This window comes from Oncorhynchus gorbuscha, linkage group LG21 (assembly GCF_021184085.1).
Source record: "Oncorhynchus gorbuscha isolate QuinsamMale2020 ecotype Even-year linkage group LG21, OgorEven_v1.0, whole genome shotgun sequence".
Classification (NCBI taxonomy): Eukaryota; Metazoa; Chordata; class Actinopteri; order Salmoniformes; family Salmonidae; genus Oncorhynchus; species Oncorhynchus gorbuscha.
The window spans coordinates 26,534,720-26,562,127 of NC_060193.1; the positions used below are offsets into that span (position 1 = coordinate 26,534,720).

Sequence of the window (27,408 nt, forward strand, 5' to 3'; positions counted from 1 at the left end):
TAGCCAGTGGAGCACATAACAGGATGTGGTTCAAGGCTGAAAGCACATCAGCTCTGTGCATTTCTTTTGAACCTGCCCGTGCTCCATCATTCACTTCCTGCTTCTGGGCTCTGCAGTGTCAGCTGAGTAGTTCTGCACTTCAGCGAACAAACTCAACTCTAACCATGCATTGACTGTTTAAAACAAATAATAAAATATGTATAAATATTATTTGTGCAAGTCTGGATAGAACAAAATGGGACCTGGTGCAACTCAAATACATCTCACTTGCTTAGGCTGCATTGATGAGAGTTGGTGTTTATTAGCAGAATCAGTAGGTCCAGTTATGTTAATCCACTTTATGCATATTTGGACTTTGCAGGTGCAGTATGTTCATACTGTAGGTGGGTTCCTTTGCAGCTGTTAACTTCCTATGGCTGTACAAATAAATTCCATAGCATATTGGAGACATATTAGATCAGACTTACTTGAAAGGAACCAAACCACAACCTTACCCTGTACACCAACTGTCACACCTTCTGTCATACATGAAAGCACACTACACCTTCCTCTTTCTATATTTGGGTGTGGATTTGCTAATCTCTGCGCTGTACTCTCTGTCTCTCTCTCTCTCTCTCTCTCTCTCTCTCTCTGTGTGTCTCTCTCTCTCGCTCTCTCTCTCTGTCTCTCTCTCTCTCTCTCTCTGTGTCTCTCTCTCTCTCTCTCTGTCTCTCTCTCTCTCTCTCTCTCTGTCTCTCTCCACCCACATTATATCCCCCTCCTGCTCTAATTCTTACATGCCCTTCTTTAAATTTATGCATCCCCTTATCTAGTAAAAAAAAGTTCCACCACTGACACGCCTGTGAGTTCTTGCTTCCTCTCTGGGTGTCTGTTAATCTTTTTCAAAACCATCCTAAAGCATGTTCATTTAGAGCAAGACATTGGTGAGTTTTATAGATTTTTAAAAATCTACTGACCATAATTCAAATTTCTCGTTTTCTATTTGACATTTATTGTATCATCTTTCCACTCTCTCCATGTCCATCCTTCAGCTTCACACTCTCCTCCCAATCTCTTTCCACATCTCCTCCTCACTTCCCTACCACCACTGTTTCTCTCCTTCCACGTTGTCTTGATTTTCTCTGTCACACCAACTCTTTGTCTGTGTCCCTGTTTTATTTACTTTCAGAAATGTAAGAATCTGTATTCGGGTCTAAAGAGTGTAGTTAATACTTCCATATCAAGTGGGCTTTTGATTGAAACATTTAGATTATCTGTACTAAATGATGGTGCATATGTAATAGACATATAAACAGATGGAGTATGTTAATAGCACATTGCACCGTGGGATCTTTATTAATCTATGCTCCGCACCAATACTGTACCATGGCTGCCTACTACATGTGAAAACATGTAAAGTCATATGCAGAAATGTAAAGGCATTGTAGAAAGAGAGAGAAAAGATTGACTATCATATTTTGGGGCGGCAGGTAGCCAGCCGAAAGGTTCGGTGGATCGAATCCCCGAGCTGACAAGGTAATAATCTGTTGTTCTGCCCCTGAACAAGGCAGTTAACCCACTGTTCCCCGGTAGGCCATCATTATAAATAAGAATTAGTTCTTAACTGACTTGCCCAGTTAAATAAAGGTTAAATAATTTTTTATTTTTTTTTGCATAGTCTAATTGGTAATCTAGTTGAGATTAGCTGTGCTTCGTTAATAACTTTCATCTGATGAGCAGAATGTCACATTTGTACATCATATGAAACAACAAGTCCACATACATGAATCCCATTGCATTCATGTACGAACTAGAAATATTTATTAGTCTTCTTTATTATATTCAATTAGTGTTCAATGTGTCAGCTATCCACACAGGCCAGGGAGGGAGAACAGGTACACTTATTGCAAAACATACGTTTTTAAATAACTTGTCGACATCCATATCTATGTATATAATAGTTGAAACAACAACAAAAAATTAAACTTTTATTTATTGAGACCAGGGTCTCATTTACAATACAACAAATTCAAAATGATAAATAAAAATAAAATTAACTACAAATTGCAGAATCAACACTACAACTTCAAAACATCACAAATACAATTATTTACATTGAATCCAAACAGTTGCAATCCACATTAAATTCATTCAACATTAAAGTCCTAAACTGCCATAGAGTTACCAGAGTCTAGATGTTGGGAGTTCTGCAGGCTATTCCAAAAATGGGAGGCACTAAAACTGAAGGCGGATTTACCTAGATCGTTATGTACTAGTGGAACCTCGAGAGGTAACCATCCCTGTGAACGGGTTTGGTGTCTCATATTTTAACATTTTAACAGTGAAGTGAGGTAGGTTAGAAGCTTGGGTAGTAGAGCTTTGTAAATGAAAAGGGAGGAATTAAATGATCTACGGGACTTTAATGAGGACCAGCCAACCTTTTGATACAGAATACAGTGATGCATATTAAAACTGTCACCTGCAATAAAGCGTAGGATGCTATGGTAGATGGAAATATGTGGGGCGGAAATGTAGATTCTCTGTAAAAAAAAGTGAGCAAGACAGAGAGAGGGGAGAGAGAGAGAGAGAGAGAGAGAGAGAGAGAGAGAGAGAGAGAGAGAGAGAGAGAGAGAGAGAGAGAGAGAGAGAGAGAGAGAGAGAGAGAGTACGCTGGCTTCCTGTTAGTGAGTCACTCAGGCAGAATCATGGCTTCACAGACACTTCCTGTGTCTAAATGGGTGGGATGCTGCATATATAGTGACAGTACACTGTACAGAACAATACAACAATGACACGGCAAGTCAACTACCATGAAATGACACCTGTCAGAACCATTCATAATCAGTCACCGTGACACCTGCCTATACACCTCGGTGGTGTCGTGACACATTCATTGTATTATTATTCATAGGCAGGTTTCAGGCTGCATTCAGAACAAGCCTCACTTTATCCTTTAGAAAAAAGTGTGGGAAAATCTACGTTTCTGCCACATATATTTCTTTAAGGTGTAATTATCTGTAAAGATTTTGCTGCATGGATATTGACATGTTTTGGGCAGTAGGTAACTAATGGTCCATATACTTTATTTACAGATCCAGTAATACATCTATGTATGGATCAGCTGCAGTTGAAAGAAAAGAGCACCCTCAATTTCCAGTAAACTAGATCTCCTTCACGGCAGAGTTTGGCCTTGGATTTCTTCAACTTTTCGGAGAACTATTTGAAGAGGTACATTGCGAAATCAAATCAATCTGAACCCGTTCATCCCAATAAGGGTGGGTTTATGGTTTTGATATTCTGAGAGGATTTATTTTGTTCTAATAAAAGGCCAAGCATGACTGGACTTGAACAGCTTTAGATTAAGAGACTTGTATTTTGTGACCATCAAGGTGGGGTCAATTCCATTTAAATTTGGTTTGACAATTGAAATATAATTGTTTACAGTGCAGATCAGGCCAAACAAACACTTCAGGATCTGAATCATACAGACAGTGTAAAACCCCTTAGATCCAGATTCAGTTGGCGTTCAGATCCCAACCAAATGTCCCTTTCAAATGTCAGTCTAAACAGTCATTCCAATTTTTACTCTTCACTTCTAGGCATGAACAACGTATATGACAAAACGACATCCACCAGAAAAGTATTGATCGCCTTCTTCCTCCTGGTCTTCCTTGTTTGCCTCCTGGTCTTCCTGTACATGTGGCTGAACCGCAAGACTAATGGCCAGTACACAGTCCGCCAACTGGTCTATGGGCAGGATGGGGCCAGGGACCGGATCATGGCTGGGGTCAGAGTCCTGGAAGTGCGGCTTGGGCGCCGGCTGTGGCCCCTTGGCGCGGATGAGGAGGCCATAAGAGAGGAGGAACACAAAAATGAAGAGAGGGATGTGGAGAGAGGGAGCGAGGGAAGGGAAAATGAGGGGGAGGAGGAGGGCGAGGAGAGGGAAGACAGAGGGGATGACTCGTCGGATGACTACTCCAGCATGGAGGGCTGTGACCTGAGGGAGAGAGCAAAGCTCACGGGTGAGAAGGAAGAGATAAGAGAGCGTGAGGAGGAGAGAGAGGAGAATATGGAGGAAAAGTGGGAAAGCAAAGAGGATGGAGAGAGTGATGAGGGAGCAGTGGGAGGAGAAAAAAGTGGAGGAGGAGGTTTGCTGATAGACCTGCATCAGTTCTCTGGTAGTGCCATCTGGTCTGAAGATAGGAGTGATGGGGGCAGAGACAAGGATGATGTGACTGCATTGTGAAGGAAGGATCAGCGAGGGAAAATAGTTCCATATTTCATCTTTTTTAATTTTAATTTTACCTTTGTACAGCAATAGCGCTTGACTGTAGGTTTTGTCGTCATTATCATCATAATTGTAAATTGTAAACCTGACAAACCAGTGTTACAACCAGATTACAACAATCCGAGCAAAGAGCAACAGAGACAAAAGTGTGTGAAATAATAAATCAAAGTTAATAAAGGGACTGACAAGAGCAACAATTGCAGAATGAATACATTAAACAATATTTTTTAGATATTAAAAGCTTTTTTAAAAGTTTCATATGATGAAGCTCAGGTTTTGAGTGGCACTGTTTTCTGCATTAGTCTTATTACTATTGTAACATTTGTGGCGCTGTGGTCTAAAGCACTGCATATCAGCGATAGAGTCCTTATTACAGACTCTCTGTTTCGAATCTAGGCTGTAACACAGGGGTGTCAAACTCATTTCGCATCGTGGGCCACATACGGCCTAGGGAGATGTCAAGTGGGCCGGACCATTAAAATTATACCATACTCTGCTATAAATAACCAAAATATCATGTCTTTCCTTTGTTTTGGTGTAAAGAAGCACAAGAACATTAGGAAAATATTGAAATTTAATGAACTATCCTTTTACAAAACATTTCATGAAACACCTCATATTTCCTTAGACAAATGTGCAATTTACTTTTATCATTCACAAATATGCATTGCAACTGATCCCACTGATTGTACAAAGGCACAAAACTTTAATTGGTACTGAAAAATATAGTAATGCACTTTAAGATTAAATGAGACTTTTAAAGAAAGGAATTTTTAAACCACTTACACATACGCATATAAAATCTAAATGTAAATCCCTGCGTACACCTTACAAACTAAGGAGAGTGATTTTAAATGTGTAATGAAGAAAGTGTTGCCTGTCCTGTAAATCTGTAAACTTCATACATGAAACATACATACACATACAATACATACTGAAAATTTATGGAGTTGTATGAACAGTAGAATTCCATCACACAACTTTTGTTTTGAAGCTGCTGACTAACATTAAAGTGCACATTTTTTAAATCACCACAGTAAGGATTCATCTTCACAGAGCTGTATTCTTTCAATGCAAACAGTATCTAAGGCAGCATTTTAAAGGTGTTAGTCTAGTCTGGACTTGTATTTGTACCTGAAACTTGGCATCTTTTGGCCTGTACAAGTGCATCAACACCAGGTGTCATGTCCTGACTAGCTGTCACTTTCAGAATGTCATTTAAGTGCTTGTTTGTGAGCCTTGAACGCATTTTTGTTTTATTGATATTCATCACTGAGAAAATTTGGTCACAAAGGTAGGTTGTCCCAAACATGCACAAAATTTTAGCAGCCAGGGCTGTTAATTTGGGGTACCCTGGTAGTAGATACTGATAAAATCTGTCCAGACCTACAGAGGCAAATTTGCCCTTCAAATCTGCATCACACTGCAAATCAATTATCTCTAGCTGAATTTCGACCGGCAGATCAGAAGCTTTAACTGTGAAAGGTGAGCGAAAAACTGAAAATTCTGTCTCAAGTTCACCAAATACCTGAAAACGTTTCTCAAACTCCCGCAGTAGTCCTGCAATTTTGTCTTTGTACCGTTTCATGTCCGCATCAGGTCTGGTCACACACACATCTCTCTCAGACAGGGGAAATGAGCAGGGTTGCCATTTGCCAGTTGCATCTCCCACAAAGTCAGCTTCAACTTAAATGCATGTATGTTGTCAGAAAACTGTGTGACAACTTTTTTGCAGCCTTGCAACATTTTGTTCAGATTGTTCAAGTGTTCAGTAATATCAACCAAGAATGCAAGGTCCCGTAGCCATTCCTGAGATTGTAATTCCAACACCGGTTTTCCTTTTTTCTCCATGAACTGTCCGATTTCCTCTCGTAGATCAAAGAAATGCCTCAGCACAGCGCCTCGGCTTAACCATCTCACTTCAGTGTGGTATGGCAGGCTGTGGGTAATGTTGCTGTCGCTGAGAAGTTTGTCAAACTGACGATGGTTCAGACCTCTGGACCGGATGAAATTTACAGTGCGAACAACCACCTCCATGACGTGGTCCATTTTCAGCGACTTGCAACACAATGCCTCCTGGTGCAAAATACAGTGAAATGTCCAGAAACGATCTCCTCCATTAAGGGCTTGTACTTTGTCTTTGAACTTTGTCGCGACACCTGCTTTCTTTCCGACCATGGATGGCGCGCCGTCTGTAGCCAGGCTGACAGCGCGGGACCAGTCCACTCCAACTCTGTCCAATGCAGCAACGACAGAGCCGAAAATGTCCTCGGCTGTTGTGGTGTCCATCATTGGCACCAACTCAAGAAACTCTTCAGTAACAGTCAATGTCTCATCAACTCCTCGAATAAATATGGCCAGTTGGGCCACGTCTGTGATGTCAGTGCTCTCGTCAATTGCCACGGAAAATGCAATAAATGACTTGACTCTCTGTTTCAATTGACTGTCTAAATCTGCCGATAGTTCCGAAATCCTCTCTGCTATAGTATTCCTCGTCAGGCTAATATTGGCAAAAGCTTGTCGCTTCTCGGGACATACAAGTTCAGCCGCCTTCATCATGCATCGTTTAACAAAGTCACCGTCGGAATACGGCTTCGATGCTAATGCTATTTCGCTAGCAATTAGGTAGCTGGCTTTTACCGCTGCTTCACTGACTTCTCGGCTCTGGATGAAAGTTGACTGCTGTTTCCTCAGACCCGCCAGCAATTCGTTAATCTTATCTCTTCTCAGTTGTCCTTGCAAGCCGTCATATTTTTCGCTGTGATGAGTCTCGTAGTGGAGTCAAATATTATATTCCTTCAATACCGAAACTTGTTGCAAACACACCAAGCACAAAGGTTTTCCGTGCATCTCTGTAAATAAATAGGACGTGGTCCATTTTTCTTTGAAAATTCTACACTCCTTATCTACTTTTCTCCGTTTGGATAACGACATTTTGGCTAATGAAGGTGTAGCGGAGAGGTAGAGACCAAGGTATTAACAACGTCGTAACAAGCAGCAGATGGCGCATTGATACCGTCTGCTGTTTTCAGTCTGTCTCAGTGATGCGGCTTGTCTTCTACTCTGATGGAAAGAGTGCGCCCCTTAGCGGATAATCCATGAATTGCAGCGAATTAAAAATATTAATTCCATGTCTTTTATGCATTTTTTCCACTTTCAAATTATCCTGCGGGCCTGATCGAACCTCCTTGGGGGCCGGTTCCGGCCCGCGGGCCGTATGTTTGACACCCCTGCTGTAACACAACCAGCTGTGATTAGAAGTGCTATATGGTGGCGCACAATTGGCCTAACGTCATCCGTTGTAGGCCCTCATTGTAAATAAGAATTTTGTTCTTAACAGATTTGCCTAGGTTAAAGGTTAAATAAAATTTCGAAAAATTAAATGTGTGTTTTGTATATTTTAGGAATAGCTGTTTGTATTGAAATAAAGGGCCTAATTCGAATTATTACTTGAGTTTTTTAATCACACAATAATTCGTGTATAATACTTTCACATTTTAAATCATAAATACAATTTCAAACAACGAAGACATTTTTATATTCAATTTTGAATATCGTTTTTACAGGAAATGGGGATGTAGCTCAGTGGTAGAGCGCATGCTTCGCATGTATGAGGCCCCGGGTTCAATCCCCGGCATCTCCACTCTTTTCTTTTTTTTAACTGAAAATGTAACCTTACGCCTATTGTCTTTACAATGAATTATTGATCACAACACCAAGTGATAATTCGGAGCTAAACTCATCCTACCACATAAAAACATTTAATAATGTAATTTATTTATAATGTTTAAATTAGATCTACTGCTGCTTGCAAAACGACCCTCCTTGTCCGCTCAGTCATGGGCGGAGTATTGGGCATGTTTCTGGAATTTGATTGGCTACATTACCTCTTGCTGATAGATAGGACTGGTTGAAATCACTGGGTGAAATGTTTGTCCACGCACTCATGGCAACATTTTGTAAAAAATACATTTTTGACCGGTGATGGCCCACGGAATTATTTCTAGTTGTTCCTCGCGTTTAAATGCAACCCCACTCATAAAACCAAGACACATCATGGACCAACTGCACGACATGGCTATGCAGGCTTTCGTGGAGATCCAAAACAAATAGCCTAAACACATTTTCTCGCAACAACAGCCTTGGATTTGCACTACTATAGGCAATACTTTCGAACATAACGAGATGGATAGTAGCTAAACCAAGAATAGCCTAGCCTACACTGGACTGGCTTTGATTGGAGGTAGGTAACGTTAGCCTACGGAAGGCGAACTAAACGTATCCGGCATTGGTAAATATGTCTATATTGATTTACTTAAGGCTATATCCTACCTACAAATAAATAATTATTCCTAAAATGTGAAGGATATACAGTGGAATAAAGCCGTGGAACTCTTGATAGTTAATGGATTTTTTGTATTTACAGTGACCAGTTGAAGCTCACTGCGTATCTGTTACATTGTATTACAATAATACCATGAGAAAATCATATAGGCTACATTGTCGCAAAATGAAACCACCTGTTACAGTAAATCGCTTTTTGTCGATGTATGATGTAGCCTATCCATCCCATCACTTCAGCACACCACCACAGCATCTTCACACACCAAAACTGATTATGCCACAGAAATTATTTACACGCCATTTTTCTGAATACAGGCTAAAATGCAAGGAACCTGCTTGTCCCCACCCCCCTGCCTATGAACAACGATTTTAATGATTTATTGATTCGCTTGAACAAAGAAACGAAATATTGTTGCACCTGTACAGAATATCAACATGGAAGGTAGGCGCCACTTACAGGTTGACAGAGCTATAGTTACGCTGTTATTATAGGCTAAATATATCTCGATAGCCTATCCTAGCTTGCAAATGGCTCAAGATGGATGCAGCTGCGCACGGATATGTACCTAAAATGGGATATATTCAAAAGAAAACCACCTAAAAATGCTTTTGTGCTATTCTATTTCGCAGGCGTAGGATGTTACTAGCGTCGGCCGTGGTGGTATGGGAATGGCTGAACGAGCACGGGCGCTGGCGGCCTTACAGCCCGGCCGTCTCTCACCACATCGAGGCAGTCATCCGCAACGACCCACGGGGTGGTAGTGTTGTCTTAGGCCAGGTGGACTCTCGCCTCTCGCCCTACATCATCGACTTGCATTCCATGCACCAGTTCCGACAAGATACAGGTAAGACTAATGTGACTGACGAACTGTGTATTGAGGGAATGTGAATATAGGCGCTATGCTATTACAGTGTTATTACCGCAGTGAAACCGATAATGTAGCATAGGCCTACAACATATCAGTGCAATAGCCTACACTATCCAGTTAGCCCGTAGAAACAAAATAATATGGTTTAATAACAGCCTTTATGTTCTTGTTTGATAGGCAACCGCATCTTATGCAGACTAGCCTATGTGTGCATGTATAGTTGTGTGTATAGTTCACATTTATTTTTCAAGGCCTTGTTTGTTAACTGCCTCCATTATGCCAAACACAGAGGTTATGTTATGTTTTTTTCATGATCATGTGTTTTGCATTTCACTGAACATTCTTTCACAAGAGTCTTTCAGCATCTCATTGTTGTCATTTTTTGATTTTGGATCTGCATAGCATGGGTAGGGGCAGAAGAGTAGCCTAGATAGATAGATAGATAGATAGATAGATAGATAGATAGATAGATAGATAGATAGATAGATGGCACCTTTTTTTTCTCAGTCTGTCTATCTAGAACCTAAAAGTACCAAGAAAAATAATTGTTTTGTCAAGTTCCTTAAATGAGCTTAGAATGTTCCAAGGCCAAGCAACTATCCTCCACCATTCCGGGAAAGTTGTATGCAAAATAACCATAGGACAACCACCAAACACTAAGAAACATATGGTTCTCAGAACGTTATGTGCTAGCTGGGCAGTGACACACTGTACGCTCACAGTCCTTGAGGTAGTGAGCGCAGAAGACGTTCCAGTCTTACTGTACGTACGGTAGACTACAGAGGCAGTATGTATCAAGTGTATCAGTATAAGAGTGCTGATTTAAGATCGGTTCTTTTAGATCACAATAAAAAAAGATTGGACAAAGGGGACCTGATCCTAGATCAGCACTCGTACTCTGAGATGCTTGATACATATGGCCCCTGATAAGTGACAACTGTTTGAGCACACTTAAGTGCAGTTTTCCAGGCACAATTTAGTTGCTTTACACATATTTCCATCTATTTATTTTTAGATAACAGCATGCTCCAATGTAGTGCATGATGTCATGTCACAATCTTAGAAAAAAGTGTTCCAAAAGAGTTATTCGGCTGTCCCCATAGGAGAACCTTTTTTGGTTCCAGGTAGAACCCTTTTTGGTCCCATGTGAAACCCTTTCCACAGAGGGTTCTACATTTTCCTGTCAGGAAACGTCTGGCTTTGTTCCCACAACCAATGTGAAACCAAAAATATATGTGCTCCCAACTCCCAAGGAACCAAATGTGCTGGCTGGGTGGTTGTTGTGCGTGAGTGGACATCTACAGTATATGTAGGGCACAGTTATGGATGAGCTGTTCTCGTTATTATTCAAAACATGATCATGAATAAAGATGAGAATGTGGAGGGAAAATTGGCATACATTTTTAGCTTGTTCCCCTTTTGATCTCAAGAACATTGTTCTTGAAATCAAGAGTGTGTATCCTACACACTACTTTCCTCACACTCTTTCATGACACATTCCCAAACCATGTGTACAAATGCCTCCAATCCTGGATTGGGTTCACATTCACAGTGCAACTGCAAGTCTCGCATGCTTTCTCGTGAGCAGCAAATATCCAAAGTAAAAACTACTCTATTTACTCTCACCTATGACTGGCTATCTGAACTTCACCCCAAAACTCTCCCTTATGTGCCTCTTATTAAGGCTGTTAATGTTATTGCTGATTGTATCTAGCCCTCCAGACAGAGAGACGTCTTCACACAATGAAGTGAGGAAAGTGGGCGACAAACACAAAGGGAAGAATTGTCAGACGTCTAACTTCGACTCTGCCGCCCTTCTCAACACTTTGGCTGACAAACACCCCTTTTTTCTCCCCAATTTCGTGGTATCCAATTGTTAGTAGTTACTGTCTTGTCTCATCGCTGCAACTCCCGTATGGGCTCGGGAGAGACTAAGGTCGAGAGCCATGTGTCCTCCGATACACAACCCAACCAAGCCGCACTGCTTCTTAACACAGCGCGCATCCAACCCGGAATCCAACCGCACCAATGTGTCGGAGGAAACGCTGTGCACCTAGCGACCTGGGGCTGACAAACACTTTTGTGCGGTTTTCCTGCTTCCCAGGCGGGGATAGCTGTGGGGAGAGAGGGGGTAGGGTGCCCCAGTCCCAAAACCAGAGGGAGGGAAAGGAGGGGGGAGGTGAGATGAATTGCAGAAGTCTGAGGTCATTGAGAGAAAAGGGGGTAGTTGGGTTGAGTTCAGATACGATGAAAAATGTACTCTGTTGCATTCCAGGCATTGTTATATGTCTATTACATAATTCAATAAGTATGTTCATGTATACGTTACATTCAAACCCTATTGTTTTGAACGGCAAACGGTTTATAGATACATTTATATTGGTTTATGTCTTGTTATTTGAAGATGTAGTTTTCTATTGCAGCTTGGCATCTCAAGCACTCTGGATTTATTCTCTCAAAACGTGTTCTTCGTTAAAAAAAAGCAACCGTCATTCATTGTCTGCCAGTCATGCTCACTTTAATAAGACTCTTTGGGAGTATAAATGAGTTAAACCCAGGATTAGGAGTTCTTTGAATCCCAGGTAATAGGACGACAGTTGATATGGACTGAACGTTTTTTCAACATTCGTGGAGTTAAGTCTCTGGACTGGGAAAGCAAACATGACCAGCTCTGAGCAACTCTGAGCCCAACCAAGGCCAGCAACCAATCACAATCCAGAACATGGTGTGCTGTTACCAGGGGCAACCTGTTAGCCTGTTTGCCCAAATTCTTAGGGAGCACACACCAATTGATCAAATTTGGTGGTAGTGTAATTTGCTTGTCTACAACAATTATTACTGCAAGGCCTACAGAACATTTAGCTCATCTGCACTCTTAGAAAAAAGGGTTCCAAAAGGGTTCTGCGGCTGGCTCCATAACAGAACCCTTTTTGGTTCCAGGTAAAAAATAACCCTTTTTGGGTCTAGATAGACCAACAAAAAAGGTGCAGTCAATCAAGCCTAATTAAAAAATAAATGTTTTATTCATGCTTTTCTTTCACTTGAACAGGTCATATCAATAGTCTTTTGTGTCAATGTATGTCTATTACTGCACTGTGCTACAAATGTCATCGGTGTTGTGTTATGACTGAATGTGGTTAGTTGAAAGGTCTTCTGGAACAGGTCCTTCTTGTGTTCCCCTCTCTGTAGTTCTGTGGCGTGACCCTCGTCTCTCTACCGTTACCCCAGGTACCCTCCGACCGGTGCGTCGCAGCTTCTACGACCCCACTTCGGCGCCGGGCCAGGGCTGGTTGTGGGAGTGGGAGAACGACACAGGCTCGTGGACAGCCTACGACACAGAGGTGGGCATCGCCATCCAGGCAGCACGCGACCGTCAGCAGCCCTGGCTGGACTTGGCGCCACTGGGCTTCTGCTACCTCATCGACTTTCAGAGCATGACCCAGATCAATGGGCAGACGCAGCGCTGCCGCCGCATCCAACGCCGCTCGGACTTGGCCTACCCTCTGGTGTCGGGGCCCCTTCCCAAGACACACCACGCCTGGGGACCCAGCCCTGCAGGACTGCCGGGGGTGGGGGTTTCCGGAGTGGGCATGGGGAACGGGAACGGTAGCGCCTACCCAAGCGGCGCCCTGCCGGCCTCTGCCATCACATCGCTGGGCCAGCCCTGCGCCTGTCAGCAATGCATGCTGGTCTTGAGCGTCAAGGCAGGCGCCATGGCGACGGCTCACACCCTGGGCAGGAGGCCACCTCAGAACAAGCCGCCCAGCCCCAAACTAGGTGGTGGTTACTCGGCCATGGGGGGGTCTTACTCGTTGACTCTCCCCCGCCCCCCCTCCTCCATGGCCAGGTCCTTGTCCCCACACAGGACGTCCGCAGGCGGGGCTAGCGGTGGTGTAGGGGTTGGCGGCGGCTTCGCCCACTCGCTCTCCCTCCTGGGTTCAGCCACCGCCGCACTCTCCCTCACCTCTACCCGGCCCCCTCCCCCGCCGCTACCCCCCCTTCCGCCTCCTCCACCGCCTCCGCCCTCCTCCATCGCGTCCAGTGTCATTCTTCCTCCCTCCTCTTCCTTCTCCATGGCGTCCTCCGGCCCTCCGTCAATGCCCGCGCCGGCTCCTCTTCTCATCTCCACGGCAACCTCCTCCTGCACCCCCTCACCCTCCGCCCGTGTCCTGGGGCCCGTGTCTTCAGCAGCAGCGGCCTGTGCAGCCCCCCTGCCACCTCGTGCCAGCCTTGCCGGGCTCAGCCGACCCGCCCTGCAGCGCATCGCCATGGCCCAGTCCAGAGCCCTCATCGCCTCCGGGTGAGTCACTGCTCCAGCTGTTATGTCACTACAGTTCACAAAAATACTCCACCCGTGTACCTCCTTTATGACGTAGTTCTCTACACTTGTCTATCTGATATGATGTGCTATCTAATGCCACAAGCAAGCACACTCAATATCACGCACACTTAATATCAGGCACACTCAATATCACGCACACTTAATATCAGGCACACTCAATATCACGCACACTTAATATCAGGCACACTCAATATCACGCACACTCAATATCACGCACACTCAATATCACGCAACACTCGATATCACGCACGTCTAGTGGTTTTGAAACGTTTTTGTGCTGCGAGTGACTACAATTGTCTGTCTACTTTGACAGTCCAGTCTCTTGCCATAACCCAAAACAAGTCAGTTGTGACCCAAACATTGATCAACATAACCTGCAAGATGGACAAGAACCTGTTGTTAATACATAGTTATGTCTCCATTTGAACCGATATCAGAACTGGGCTCAATCTGTGTACTGGATATCGGCCCAAACAGCATAAAGAAAGTATTCTTTCTGAAGACAAGGGAATTTCAGTGTTGAGAAAGAGACTTAGTGATGTTATGTAGCCGATACAATTGTTAACCCCAATCCGAAAACACGGTGGACTAAGCCCGACGTAGACTTGTCTCTCGCAGATAAACACAACACAAGGGATGAAAGACGAGGATAGACGAGGAATTTCAACATTTTGATCCAAGGCGTTTCCACTGGCGTAGACATGCCTCCACAATCACTGCCCATATCTGACATTAACACCCCATTAGCATTAATAAACCTTTAATCCCTATGACGCATTCTGTTAGCTGGTTCATTTCTATGTGAAATTCCATAACGCATTCATATCAAATACGCCGCGTTGTGTCACTCAGATTTGATTCACCCAGTTAGAATTTGAGAGGGGGGGGAGGCTTGGGGTAAGCATAGTTTTTTGATAACATGCATAGATTGACCCCATACACACACCCACACACAACCTCTCCAGTCCTCTCATGACATGCTTAGTGCTACTGTTGTAATACTGACATCATCCCTACACACCCAGTTCCCAGGCCTATTCTCAATCCTACAGGCCCCCTGCCCCCCCCCCCTGGTGTGTATGTGTTCGGTCTCCGTGGCAACCATTGTGGGCACAGCCGAGGCCTGGTTCCTATTTCCAAAACAATGCTGGGGCACGGACAGAGGCAGGGGACTCTCAGGGCTGGGGGTACGAGGGGAACTCAAATCTGTAGTGACTGCTGTCCCAATTGCTACCCTGAGAAGGCAAAGCTGCTTCACTATGTCCTATGGGACTATTTGTTGGGGAGTTGGCCCTGAGAATGAATGTGACGTTGATATATAGGGGTGGGAGTGGGGGGTGATTTGGAGACACGAGACCTGTTAACAGGGGAAGTTTGGTTGAGGAGGGATTGGGAAGGGGGGGGGGGGGGTTGTTGGGGGCAGACTGCTCCAGTCTTGGAGACACAAGGCAGCGTCTCAGTTTGTGTGCCCAGTGCCTGGGGGACTTGGTTTCGACAACTACCATATTGCTTTCACCAACCCTATATTTTCAGAGGGGCCAATGAAAAGGGTCTAGGGTTAGGGTCTTGGGGTGATGCCATACTGAGCCACTACCCAAGCGAGCACTTGTGTAGATCGGAAAAGGATAGGAGAGAGAGATTTAAGCAATGTGATAATAGCACCATATCTCCTGTCTAAGGTTTTCAAATCTGTGCATAGGGGGATTGGGAGCAAGAGACTGTGTGGAATGGGGTCCTGGCAAAGGACAACAGAGGTAGATAGAGTTTTTTTTAAAGCGAGTTAGCAGTTACTTCGGTAATCCACACATGCATATAGATGAGTTGCCACCTGAGCATATGCTTGCAGGGCGAGTATCAATATTGACACAGTTACTGGCTCTGTGTGAATAATGTGTTATTGTGAGAGTAGTGAGGGAGTCAAGCAATGATCTCCTCTTAACACTAGAGGGCATTGTTCGCCACGTTACCAACTCACTGTGAAAAGCTGAGAACTTGTTGCCTGGCTACCCAAACGCCTTGCTCCGGCCAAGAGCCACGCCCACGGACGTTAGTTTCCTCTCCGCAATGAATCAGAGTACCTCCCCGGTGATTTCTAGAATGGAAATACATTCTAGACCGTCTGATTGGTCCCAGAAACCGATGGGTTGGGCCAGAGTCAGGACACGAGTGGGTAAAGCAGCGTTTTGAAAGTTTGTCAGGAATTGTTGATAACTTGCTTATAAATTCTTTATTACTTTTCAATGATAATTTTTGTCAATTGATACAGTTTTATGACAGGGCAGCTTTTAGGTCTTTTTTTGTGGCTTCCAGAAGAATTCACTTGATGAAATTATCTTCAATTGTTTCTCGGTGTCGTTTGTCTCAGAAGTTAAATCAAGTTTTAATAAGATCTTTTTTTTTTTTTTTTTGTATAAAAAAAAAAAAAGTACCCCTTTTCTCCCCTATTTCGTGGGAACTGTCTTGTCTCATCGCTGCAACTCCCGTACAGACTTGGGAGAGGCGAAGGTCGAGAGCCGTGCTTCCCCCAAAACACAACCCAACCAAGCCGCACTGCTTCTTGACACAATGCCCACTTAATCCGGAAGCCAGCCTCACCAACGTGTCAGAGGAAACAACACCGTACACCTGGTGACCGTGTCCGCCACAGGAGTCGCTAGTGGTCAATGGGACAAGGACATCCCTGCCGGGCCAAACCCTCCTCTAACCCGGAAGACGCTGGGCCAATTGTGCGCCGCTCCATGGGTCTTCCGGTCGCGAACCCAGAATCTCTAGTGGCACAGCTAGCACTGAGATGCAGTGCCTTAGACCACTGCACCACTCGGGAGGCTGAGATGTTTTTTTTTCTAGTAGCCCGCATTCATTACTTAGGGCCGAATGCTAACTTGAGTTACATGTGCTAAGCTCTAACCCAGTCATGCATTGATGTCAATAGAAGATATACATGAAACCTCAATGGAAGATTTACATGAAAACTAGACTACATGGGATCTTACATTAGGATTTGGGCAAAAATGCTCAACAAAAAAGTCTTAACCCGTAAAATTGCAAGACGTGGTGACGGTGGAAAGGAAAACTTCCTAGGTAGGTAGACACCTTGTAGATGTACTCCCAGGGCCAGGACTTTTGGAGAGGAGGAAAATTGAATCAACTTCCCTGTCAGTTGAATAAGAGGTCAATGTGAAACACTATACCTCCACTGTTGGGAGATAAAGGGGATGGTTCACCAAAAATCTGAATTGATTAAATATTGCACTTACCTAAACCGTTGTTAACCAAACGAGATGGTTTTAAAGTGCATATTTGGTATTTAGTTGCCTAGTATTAGCTTCCCAGAGGAGAACTAAAAGCCTCATCAGTTCCGTTTAAATTAGTATATTGCCAGTGTATACTCCTCAAAACACGGGGCCATTCTCTTCCACATTATTTGAGTATTCATGTTATTGTTTAGAGTTATTTTACATTTTATACACATTTAATTTAATCTATTCATGTTATAAATCATTTTGCAGACGAACGTACCCAGAGTAACAAAACCCAATCATTTCTAGTAATGCACAGCAGACAAACAACGTTAGACTGGTACACTGACCCACACACACACGGTAACGGTTACCATGCCAGGTTCACTGACACACGGAGGGGGATAAAAGGGAGGTAGAACAGGCGTGTGAAGGGGAAAAACAAACACCCGTGTAACACCTGTAAAACGTTGAACACCCCATGGACCAAAAGATTCACTTGTAAAACCAGCTGTGGCTTTCCTCACAAATAGAGTTGAGAAACCTCTCTGTCCAGGACAACCGGCCCAACACGTTGAATTGATTTAGTTATGTCAGCCTCACTCAGCACATCGTAACATAGTTGTAAACTCTGTTCGTGTCTGTTTGGAAAGTTGTCCTTGGAAGACCTGAAAGTGAGTAGGTGGGACGATGACCGATGGTTAACAAGTTCATTTGATTTTCCTGGGCATGGTCAACCACGTCAAGAGATTAACCAATGACGTTACAGGGTCAACCCCCTTCTCCCCTGTCACGTGCTCGTCAGTGGTCCAGGCACAGTGGTCCTGGTACCTTTGTATTGCCAGGAATCTGTGAACCAGACAGTTGTTTTAGGTTCTGACCCACGACATGTGATTTTGGAGCTTGTAGATTTTGTATGTTTCCTATGGCCGTGTGTGACTATTCGTGTCCTGTACACCATAGCAGTTCTCTTGAATGGATCAGCCAGAAAGTGCACTAACGTTTTAGATTAGCTAGAGATCAAACTAAAGCACAGTTTTAACTCCAAGTCCTCTCCACATTTTTGCTCTCCCTTTTGCTCTCCCTCTCTCCTTCACTATTTTCCTCCCTCTTTCCCTTCTCCTCCACCCTCCCTCCTTCCGTATCTCACACCTTGCACGTCCGCTCCCTGGCACGAGAGTGTTCTCCAATGTGTTTATGCCGTCTGCTCCAGTTCACAAGGTGCTTTTCATTCGCCCACATCTTCGTATTTGTGAGAGAACACTGGGCAAGAGCACCCCTACAGTCACTCGTTTACCACACAAAAGGCCGGTGACCCAATGAACTGCGCTGTGTTTCTCGAACTGTAAGCCAAGTTGGGGATGCCACCAGCCACCAGCCACGTCGTGCGGCGGGACTTGGGACATGGCCTACAGTTGAACTGAGGGTCTGGAAAGTGTCCGGTTGAAAGACCACGTCGGTCCTGCTTTATTTGGATAGTGGCCAGACAGGTGCTCAGATGATCAAACAACTATTGTCATTGGATGAATTCGAATTGAACTACTACTGTTGACACGTAATCGTTGGTTTACTATCCTCAGCCACTCAGGCGTTCAAATTTGTTGTAATATGTTGCAGCAGACGCACTCGATAAACGAAACCAATTGTGCTTGCTGAACATCTACGCTAGATCATCTGTCGGGGTGAGGGGCTTTCCGAATAAAGTGTTACCAAAATGTTCAAAGAGGGACTGGTGAGAGTGTAACCTGGTTTGAAATGTGCAGATGAGGAATACCTCTGTTGGGGAATAGACCTTGGAGATCATACAACGAATGAGCCACAGTTGTTCAGTGCTGTGTTGTCTTCAACAGTAGAAACATCACAAGTTGGTGATGGGCGAACAGTATTTTTCAGTACCTATTTCAGACAATGTGGCTGAATCATTGGACTAAATGTAGCCTTTATAACATTCCCACGTTTAGGTTTTATGTGTGCGGGGGAGGGGGGGGGGGGGTAAACGTCACAAGTAATATTCTCTACCTAAAGTACTTTCAGTTAATCACTCATTACCAATCCACGCCTCTGCTTTTATGTCAAGGACTATCCCTCAGTGAAAACGCACAGCATTCCCTCACAGCGTGTAAGGCTAGAGGGGGTGACCTCAGCTAATGCCGTTACTCCAGTATGCGCTGGTGTCTGTCTGCCGTTTGGCAGCCGTGCACTGTGACATGCTAATTGGCAGGTAATCTCAGTGTGGTGACGTAAACAGATGGAAAATCCCTACACTGTAAAAGCCAGAGGAATATGAGACATTCATACACCTACTGAGAGAGGAGAGGGAGACTGGAGCAGGGAGATGCAGCGTATCTGAGGATATACATACCCGGGGAGGATTTATTATTGAGATTTGGAAAGGAGACAGAAGAGAGGATTGAGAAAGATTCAAGTTTGGAGAAGCGATAGTGAAAATCGTCTTTGGGATACGATTTTAATTGGTACCTGAGGGGTTTGCAGATTTCAGCTGGGAAATAAAACCCACAATCAGAGTCAAGATGACAATAATCAAATTGAACACCTAGTCAGTACGGTTTCTGTATGGATCATATTGTGAAGAATGTGGAGGCTCATGACAAATGCTTACAATGATACAGCAATCTTTCTTTCAGTTGTCTGACAGTGGGACTATGTTGGATGTGAATAACTAGTGTTGAGAAGGCTGTAGGGAATGATGGGTTATTTCAATCCTGGCTGTTGGATTCTGTTTCAACTCCTGTCATTTATATTGGGCATGGAATTTTTCTATAGGAGTGGTATTCCATTCCTGAGTTGATCGGAGTTAAGATGAAATTGACCGACTGGCCAACAAACATTCTGAAGTTTAACAATCTATGCACTCATGGTTTTCTCAAAGCAGTGTTGGCTCAGGTGAGGGTTGTTGTTTTCAGTGTTGGCTCAGGTGAGGGTTGTTGTTTTCGGTGTTGGCTCAGGTGAGGGTTGTTGTTTTCAGTGTTGGCTCAGGTGAGGGCTGTTGTTTTCAGTGTTGGCTCAGGTGAGGGCTGTTGTTTTCGGTGTTGGTTCAGGTGAGGGTTGTTGTTTTCAGTGTTGGCTCAGGTGAGGGCTGTTGTTTTCGGTGTTGGCTCAGGTGAGGGCTGTTGTTTTCAGTGTTGGCTCAGGTGAGGGCTGTTGTTTTTGGTGTTGGCTCAGGTGAGGGTTGTTGTTTTCAGTGTTGGCTCAGGTGAGGGTTATTGTTTTCAGTGTTGGCTCAGGTGAGGGTTGTTGTTTTCAGTGTTTGCTCAGGTGAGGGTTGTTGTTTTCAGTGTTGGCTCAGGTGAGGGTTGTTCTTGTCAGTGTTGGCTCAGGTGAGGGTTGTTGTTTTCAGTGATGGAGCAGACAACTAGGGGAGTCCTGGATGGCGTAGCGACGTGTCAACGTGTCAACAACGTGGCTCAGCAAAAGCTCTTTGACCTGCTGACATGGTATGACCCTTGACACAGAAAACACCAGAAACTGTGGTCATTGGTCACCTGAAGTTTACCTATGACACACATCTGATGTGATTGTTTCAAAATCAAATTAAATTTTATTTGTCACATGCGCCGAATACAACAGGGAAATGCTTTGTGTCTGCTAGGTGTGTGTGTTCTGAAGTGTGTTTTATGTTTCAGTGTCCCAACGGTTCCTGTGAAGAACCTCAATGGATCTAGCCCTGTCCACCCTGCATTGGCAGGTAAGAACAACCATTAAGTCTTAATATCAAAACAGGAAGCTTGAAGCTGCCTGGGAAGCTATGTTTCCTAGTCAGGCTATTGGGGAACTTTGTACCAGTGTCTAAAGCCATTTTCCGTCTTCATTTCCTCTGCCTATTTTGGTCATTTAGCGGTCAACGTCACTTTCCCTAATAATGATAGACAGTGTTACAGAGAATCCGGCTTAATTTGTTAATGTGACCCATAAATAGAGAATGAGTGTAGCTTATGATGGACCAGTGTCTACCTGGGTTAAGCTCAATAGACAGTGGTGGAGGAGTCTCATTGCTCCCACTGCTGGTTGTCTCTAGGTATTACAGGGATCCTGATGAGCGCCGCAGGACTTCCTGTCTGTCTGACCCGCCCTCCCAAACTGGTGCTCCACCCCCCGCCCGTTAGCAAGAGTGACATAAAGCCCGTCCCCGGCCTCGGCCACTGCTGCCGCAAGACCACCAAGAAGCAGGCCCGCAAAGGTGGGTGTAGCGCTCACAAACACACACACACACCCCAACATAGGAAATGTGGGTCACAGTGATTAATTCACTAACAATGTCTCTTTCATCCCTTTCTCTCAGGCAAGACCCCTGAGGAAGTAGTGAAGAGGTACCTTCAGAAGGTCCGCAACCCCCCAGAGGAGGACTGCACTATCTGCATGGAGGCCCTGGCTGGGCCCTCGGGATACAAGGGCCCCGGAGTTGGGGGAATCCAGCGGGCAGAGTCGGTTGGTCGCCTGGCTCAGTGTGGGCACCAGTACCACCTGCAGTGCTTGGTGGCCATGTACAACAACGGCAACAAGGACGGCAGCCTACAGTGCCCTACCTGCAAGACCATCTACGGCGTGAAGACGGGGAACCAGCCACCCGGCAAGATGGAGTACCACGTCATCCCCCACTCGCTGCCCGGCCACCCTGACTGCAAGACCATCCGCATCATCTACAACATCCCCCCCGGCATCCAGGTAACAGCCTTACTGCCCATCCACATACTACACGCATCTGATGTACTGTAAATACAAGATGATGGGCGTTCTCGTGAATTCACCCATTGACTGTGCACAATTATTTATATTCTAATCCCTTGCACCTTTTCCCAGGGGCCTGAGCACCCGAACCCGGGCAAGCCATTCACTGCCCGGGGATTCCCCCGACACTGCTACCTCCCTGATAGCGAGAAGGGACGCAAGGTCAACACCAGCTAACTTCCTGTTTACTAGTTTGTACTGGTTTGCTGTAGATGAAATGACTGGGTTGTGTAGCTAACTTTCATTCTTTTTTTCCCCCTAGGTACTGAAGCTGCTGCTGGTGGCGTGGGACCGCCGGCTCATCTTCTCGGTGGGCACGTCCAGCACCACGGGCGAGTCGGACACGGTCATCTGGAACGAAGTGCACCACAAGACTGAGTTTGGCTCCAACCTAACAGGCCATGGCTACCCCGACCCAGGCCACCTGGACAACGTTCTGGAGGAGCTTAAGGCCCAGGGGATCACGGAGGAGGAGTGCCTACCCAGAGACTGAGCTAAAGACGGGCCAATGGGGAAACAGCAACACAGAGACTTGTTCTGACACTGGAGACTTGAGACAGAGCTTAAACAATGAACATACAGACTCAGAGCGACACAACGGAACAGAGATGAGCAGAAATAGACAAATGAATATGTAAAAAATAAATAAAAAGAGAAATACAGAAATTAACACAGACAGCGCAAATGTGACAGCAACAGAAACCGAATGCCTGAAAGACTGCATACGAGAAGAAATGACTGAACGGGTGAATAGATGAGCCAAGAAAAAGAACCAACGGCACATTAAACAAATAGAGAAACAGACAAATCGACTGTCTGACTGTAGTTTCTAGCGACACTGACTGAGGTACAACATCATACACCCTCTGAACAGGTGGGCAGTGGCTTAGCTGCATAGGTCGGGTGTATGATGGAATGTTTTAGTTTATTTCTGCTACATTAATGGTGGCGTCACAAAATGTCATTCAGTGAGACGTTTGAGGCAACAGTGCACATACAATTCAGTGTTGGACAGAAGCTGTTGTTTACACTGTGAGAGTTTGACAAGAATGTACGGAATCTGTATGGGTCCAATTGAATTCAATGGTGAACCAAGTCACCAGAGCTGCTGTAAGTAGTAGGATGAACGCTAAAAATGGGTATTAGTGGGGTTATGATAGATGGGCTAATGAATGGTAGAGGGCAAAAAAGTATTAGACCACCGGCAGCAGAGTAACAAGTCTCTCATTTACAGAAACCGTTAACGAGAACGTTCAAAATATTTAATGTTATGACTGGATGTGTGAGCATGAATGTGTAATGCCCTCTAGTGGTACTTGTCGAAAAATACATTCCCTTGGCCTCTAGGTTTTCTTCTGTGTTTTATTAATTGCTGTATCATTTTTGAAAATGCGTTGTTGTACATTTTAAATAGTTGTTATATATTGGCTCGGTTTGAGTTTCATTTCATTTTTACATTCCATTTTCTTTTCACCTGGTTTAACCGCTGTATGTTGTCTGTTTGATTGCTACAGCATTGTTTTCTATATGTGACATTGTAAGGACATGGGTCAGGCTTGACTCTTCCTCGAGAGGGCTCCTAAATATTACAAGCCTCTGTGGGTGTCTGTGTGTTAATATCTGAGTTTTTACCTCGGACGATTTAAGACTCGTCCGTTGCCAGGCCCTTTCAGTGTTAGTGTTTTGGGAACCCTCTCGGTGGGGTGGGTGAGCCTAAAAGCACAAAATGAGAGTCCTTTTCTAACCATGTGTGCATCTCAATAGTCTTACATAGCTTCCTCTCCAATTCTTTCACGTCATTGCAGATGATTGAACAGGGATGGGGGGGTGGGGAGGGCACTAGACTATTGAGATGCACCCCAGAAGGAATTAAATCAGATATAAAGCTATGATTGGACCTGCCACGTGAGGTCAGATTTGCACTGCACAGAGCATCGTCTTTCTTTATTCCTTTAGTCAAAAGGAAACATGGAAAGTTAGGCATGACCTTAAAAAGTTATATCTAACCGTTAAAACTACTTTGGGTTTCATTTTCTTTCTTTTAGACACCAGCTTCAAGCGAACCTTTTGCTGTTTTTGCTGTAAGGAGGGACAAAGATTTGCTCTGTCGTCGATCTAACCTGTGGTCAAACGGTCCAGTCGGTTTGTGTTAGGTCCATGACGGACCTGCTTATAAAGCGGTACTATTGACAATATGTTTGAGTATGTGTTAACATGCAAATGTTAGGCCAACATTTATAGTTTATATTTTTTCTGTATGTATGTGTGTGTTTATGTATACAACTTTACATTAAACATTTTGTAAAGGTACGGTTATAACGCAACTCTATACTTAATGAATTTTATTTATTGTGCTCTATTTTTTATAATTTTTATCAAATATTTTTTTTTTGTAAGTGGCATATCAAAACCACATTTTTATTTATTTTTTACTTTGTATTGTTTAGCCACATTTTACAGCTGTGTGACGACATGATGTCTACATATCCATCACACGACTGCTGTATTGTACTTTCTGGGAAAGGGTACTGCATTTGGCACATGTTATGTGACCCTGTATCCCCCCTCTCCCCAATGATACCAGCAGCTGGTTTGGATGTCTTATGCAGGACTTGATGTAGTCATGTTTTATGTCTATTCAGTTCTTGCACTGCTCAGTTTGGCACATGTCATTTTCTTTCCCAGGCACAGTTTGACTACATGTCCGTCAATGGGAATAAAACAACGGTTGAAGGCTCATGGCCACTTTGTAAAAAAAAAACTGTTAATAAAACCTTTGTAAAAGTTGTAATGGAGAGAACGAATGACGTTGAGAACTATGATGGCAGAGAAAGTAGTAACGTATAAAACTACAAAAGACTTGCATTTAAAGTAACAGTGGGACAATTAAAATAGCAGTATGATGATTACGGTGTTGGTGTCTTTTCGTGTGAGTGTATGTATTTATGTATATACCTATTATACAGGGATTGACATGAAGGGTTACCCTATTGGCCGGGGGCAAGTAAACTGAACAGTTGGGCAAGGTGGGCAGTTTTCCTTACTCAAACAACCAAACTGCAAGAATTCCAGTAGCCTAACCCTAAACATTCTGGTTCCTCCCCATCGTTTAAGTGAAATACGGCCAATTTATGGCATTTCTGCATGTAAATATATATGGGCAAGTGACCATAAATGTACACTTGATTTGCAAGTGCCTTTCGGAAATACAGTAATTCCAAGGTTTGTCCCCAGATCATTCACTCTATGGACATGACAGGGTCAGTCTAACCATGCGAAACTACGAAGGACAGTTTATCTCTAGATTAGTCTGAGCTCTGGATTAGTAGTCTGGATTATGTCCACTTTAACAAATGAGAAAAGGTAGTAAGATAACTATTTAAGAATGGCCTATAAGATTAAACAATGACTTTAATTGCTGCTCTTCTTCTAGTTACTAGGCTAATGTGTAGCACAGTAGCCAACACACTAACTGGCATCGGGCAGTCTCTAGACTACCAGCCAGTTTCTATATCACTGTGTGTGGTTATGAGGGGGCTTATGTGCCTCAAAGTGCCAGTTCTGGCCAATTAAGTCAAATTTCTCAATAGGTTTTGATCTATTTGACAGGCTCGAGCTGCTTGAAAACAGTTGCCGACATGCAGACGGTCAAGATGTATAAATAGACTAACATATGTGCTATGTATTTTATGTAATTATATAGAACTGCAAGGTTTGCTCTTTCACTATCTTCTGCCACTTCAGGACAGATATTTAAAAACAATATGTGGTGTTTTGTGGTCATGGGTTCAATTCCTGCAGGGATCACTTACAAAAAAAGTATGCACTCAATTTACTAGAAACTTTAACCAAAACCATTTGTGGCTTAACATAAACCTATAGACCTCTGTCCACTTCAATGGAGGAGGTACACTAACATTAAGTTTGGGGTCACTTAAAAATGTCCTTCGTTTTTTTGCCCATTAAAATAATATCAAATTGATCAGAAATACAGTGTACACATTGTTAATGTTGTAAATGACTATTGTAGCTGGAAACGGCAGATTTTTTTATGGAATATCTACATTGGCGCGCAGAGGCCCATTATCAGCAACACTCACTCCTGTGTTAGCTAGCACGTTGTGTTAGCTAATCCATGTTTATCATTGTAAAAGGCTAATTGATCATTAGAAAACCCTTTTGTAAGTATGTTAGCACAGCTGAAAACTGTTGTACTGATTAAAGAAGCAATAAAACTGGCCTTCTTTAGACTAGTTGAGTATCTGGAGCATCAGCGTAGCCTAGTGGTTGGACTAGGAACCAGAAGGTTGCGAGTTCAAACCCCCCGAGTTGACCACCCCACCCCACTGAACAGGCAGTTAACCCACTGTTCCCAGGCCGTCATTGAAAATAAGAATGTGTTCTTAACTGACATGCCTGGTTAAATAAAGGTAAAAAAAAAAAATTAAATCAGCATTTGTGGGTTCGATTACAGACTCAAAATGTCCAGAAACATAACTTTCTTCGGAAACTCCTCAATGAAGGCTATTCCATGTGAGAAATTGCCAAGAAACTGAAGATCTCATACAACTCCCTTCACAGAACAGAGCAAACTGGCCCTCACCAGAATAGAAAGAGTGGGAGGCACCGGTGCACAACTGAGTAAGAGGACAAGTACATTAGTGTCTAGTTGGCGAAACAGACGCATCACAAGTCCTCAACTGGCAGCTTCGTTAAATAGTACCCGCAAAATACCAGTCTTAACGTCAGCAGTGAAGAGGCGATGCTGGCCTTCTAGGCAGAGTTGCAAAGAAAAAGCCAGTGTTATGGCATGGTGGAACGTCTGTCAGTTTCTATGGAGCAGATGGACCTCGAGATTTAATAAGGACAAAACTGTGTTAAGACTGTGACAGCAAAGGGTCACTAATAAAGACAAAGTGATGGTAAATCACAGATGGGTCTGGCTATTAGTGGCACTGGCATTATAATTTCTTCCGACTTCAATGTGGCCCCTTCTTGGAAATCTGGGGATTGGCTGGGGGAGTTTACACAGACAGTGTTATGTTCACGTTGTCTCCTGAGTGCTTTATGTCCTCTAGTATTGAAATCTAACATGGACTATAATGGCTCGTATCCATCGTTGCACTCTGTCTTGTGTGAACCTGTACCTGTTGCTAGTGGAGAGCAAGAGAGAGAGATAACATGCTAAGCCCACCCTTGCACGCCAAGGGCCATATCATGGTAAGGAGTGGGGGAGGGGTTCAAGTGTCCACACGCAAGCTGACCTACTGACAGGACTCCTATTGTCTTGGTTTAATATACACTGACCCCCCCCCCCCAATGTCTTTCCCCTTCGCATATCATTTCATCTTGCATTGAGAATAGTATCCACACAGTCCCTGCAGTCCCTGCACTCCCAACTGTATGTTATTAAAAGCTTTTAAATGCAGCAATGTCTTGGCAGCCTTGTTGCCAAGGAAACAAATGAAACCCGCTCTCTCATTCTACTCCCTCCCTCGAGGCTCACATTTCAAATCTGTTTTCCCTGTAATCTCTGGCCTAACTCGTTGCGTTTCAGCTAAAAGCTTTTTGTTGTGGCATTGGAGCCAGAGAGCCAGAGAG

The 27,408-nt window shown here is 44.0% G+C and overlaps 2 protein-coding genes and 1 non-coding gene across 7 annotated transcripts; all 3 read left to right on the forward strand.

Moving 5' to 3' along the window:
- The first annotated feature begins 769 nt into the window (after positions 1 to 769).
- On the forward strand, positions 770 to 4,539 carry si:ch211-119e14.1 (spore wall protein 2). Of its 2 annotated transcripts, XM_046319656.1 has the most exons (3): positions 770 to 923; positions 3,072 to 3,207; positions 3,579 to 4,539. In XM_046319656.1, exon 3 carries the CDS (start codon positions 3,581 to 3,583, stop codon positions 4,223 to 4,225), a length of 645 nt encoding a protein of 214 aa, XP_046175612.1. In that variant the 5' UTR covers positions 770 to 923; positions 3,072 to 3,207; positions 3,579 to 3,580; the 3' UTR covers positions 4,226 to 4,539. The 2 variants fall into 2 exon arrangements, with proteins under 2 accessions (XP_046175612.1, XP_046175613.1); XM_046319657.1 differs by lacking the exon at positions 3,072 to 3,207 and having other exon boundaries at positions 789 to 923.
- Positions 4,540 to 7,838: 3,299 nt separating this feature from the next.
- On the forward strand, positions 7,839 to 7,910 carry trnaa-cgc. Its single transcript has one exon. It is a non-coding gene; the product is annotated as a tRNA-Ala (tRNA).
- Positions 7,911 to 8,182: 272 nt separating this feature from the next.
- On the forward strand, positions 8,183 to 24,713 carry LOC124008491 (E3 ubiquitin-protein ligase DTX1-like). Of its 4 annotated transcripts, none has more exons than XM_046319796.1 (9): positions 8,183 to 8,510; positions 8,927 to 9,053; positions 9,242 to 9,456; positions 12,670 to 13,780; positions 20,706 to 20,767; positions 21,098 to 21,259; positions 21,362 to 21,744; positions 21,880 to 21,969; positions 22,070 to 24,713. In XM_046319796.1, exons 2-9 carry the CDS (start codon positions 8,968 to 8,970, stop codon positions 22,298 to 22,300), a joined length of 2,340 nt encoding a protein of 779 aa, XP_046175752.1. In that variant the 5' UTR covers positions 8,183 to 8,510; positions 8,927 to 8,967; the 3' UTR covers positions 22,301 to 24,713. The 4 variants fall into 4 exon arrangements, with proteins under 4 accessions (XP_046175752.1, XP_046175753.1, XP_046175756.1 ...); XM_046319797.1 differs by having other exon boundaries at positions 12,709 to 13,780; XM_046319800.1 differs by lacking the exon at positions 8,927 to 9,053 and having other exon boundaries at positions 8,183 to 8,558.
- The last annotated feature ends 2,695 nt before the right edge of the window (positions 24,714 to 27,408 follow it).

What these genes read in the sequence shown, in the direction of transcription:
- si:ch211-119e14.1 (XM_046319656.1), top strand. Translation starts at nt 3,581, where the DNA reads ATGAACAACGTATATGACAAAACGACATCCACCAGAAAAGTATTGATC.
- LOC124008491 (XM_046319796.1), top strand. Translation starts at nt 8,968, where the DNA reads ATGAACAACGATTTTAATGATTTATTGATTCGCTTGAACAAAGAAACG. An exon ending in AGAGCCCTCATCGCCTCCGG is followed by an intron (nt 13,781 to 20,705) that starts GTGAGTCACTGC and finishes TTTATGTTTCAG; the next exon opens with TGTCCCAACGGTTCCTGTGA. An exon ending in ACATCCCCCCCGGCATCCAG is followed by an intron (nt 21,745 to 21,879) that starts GTAACAGCCTTA and finishes ACCTTTTCCCAG; the next exon opens with GGGCCTGAGCACCCGAACCC.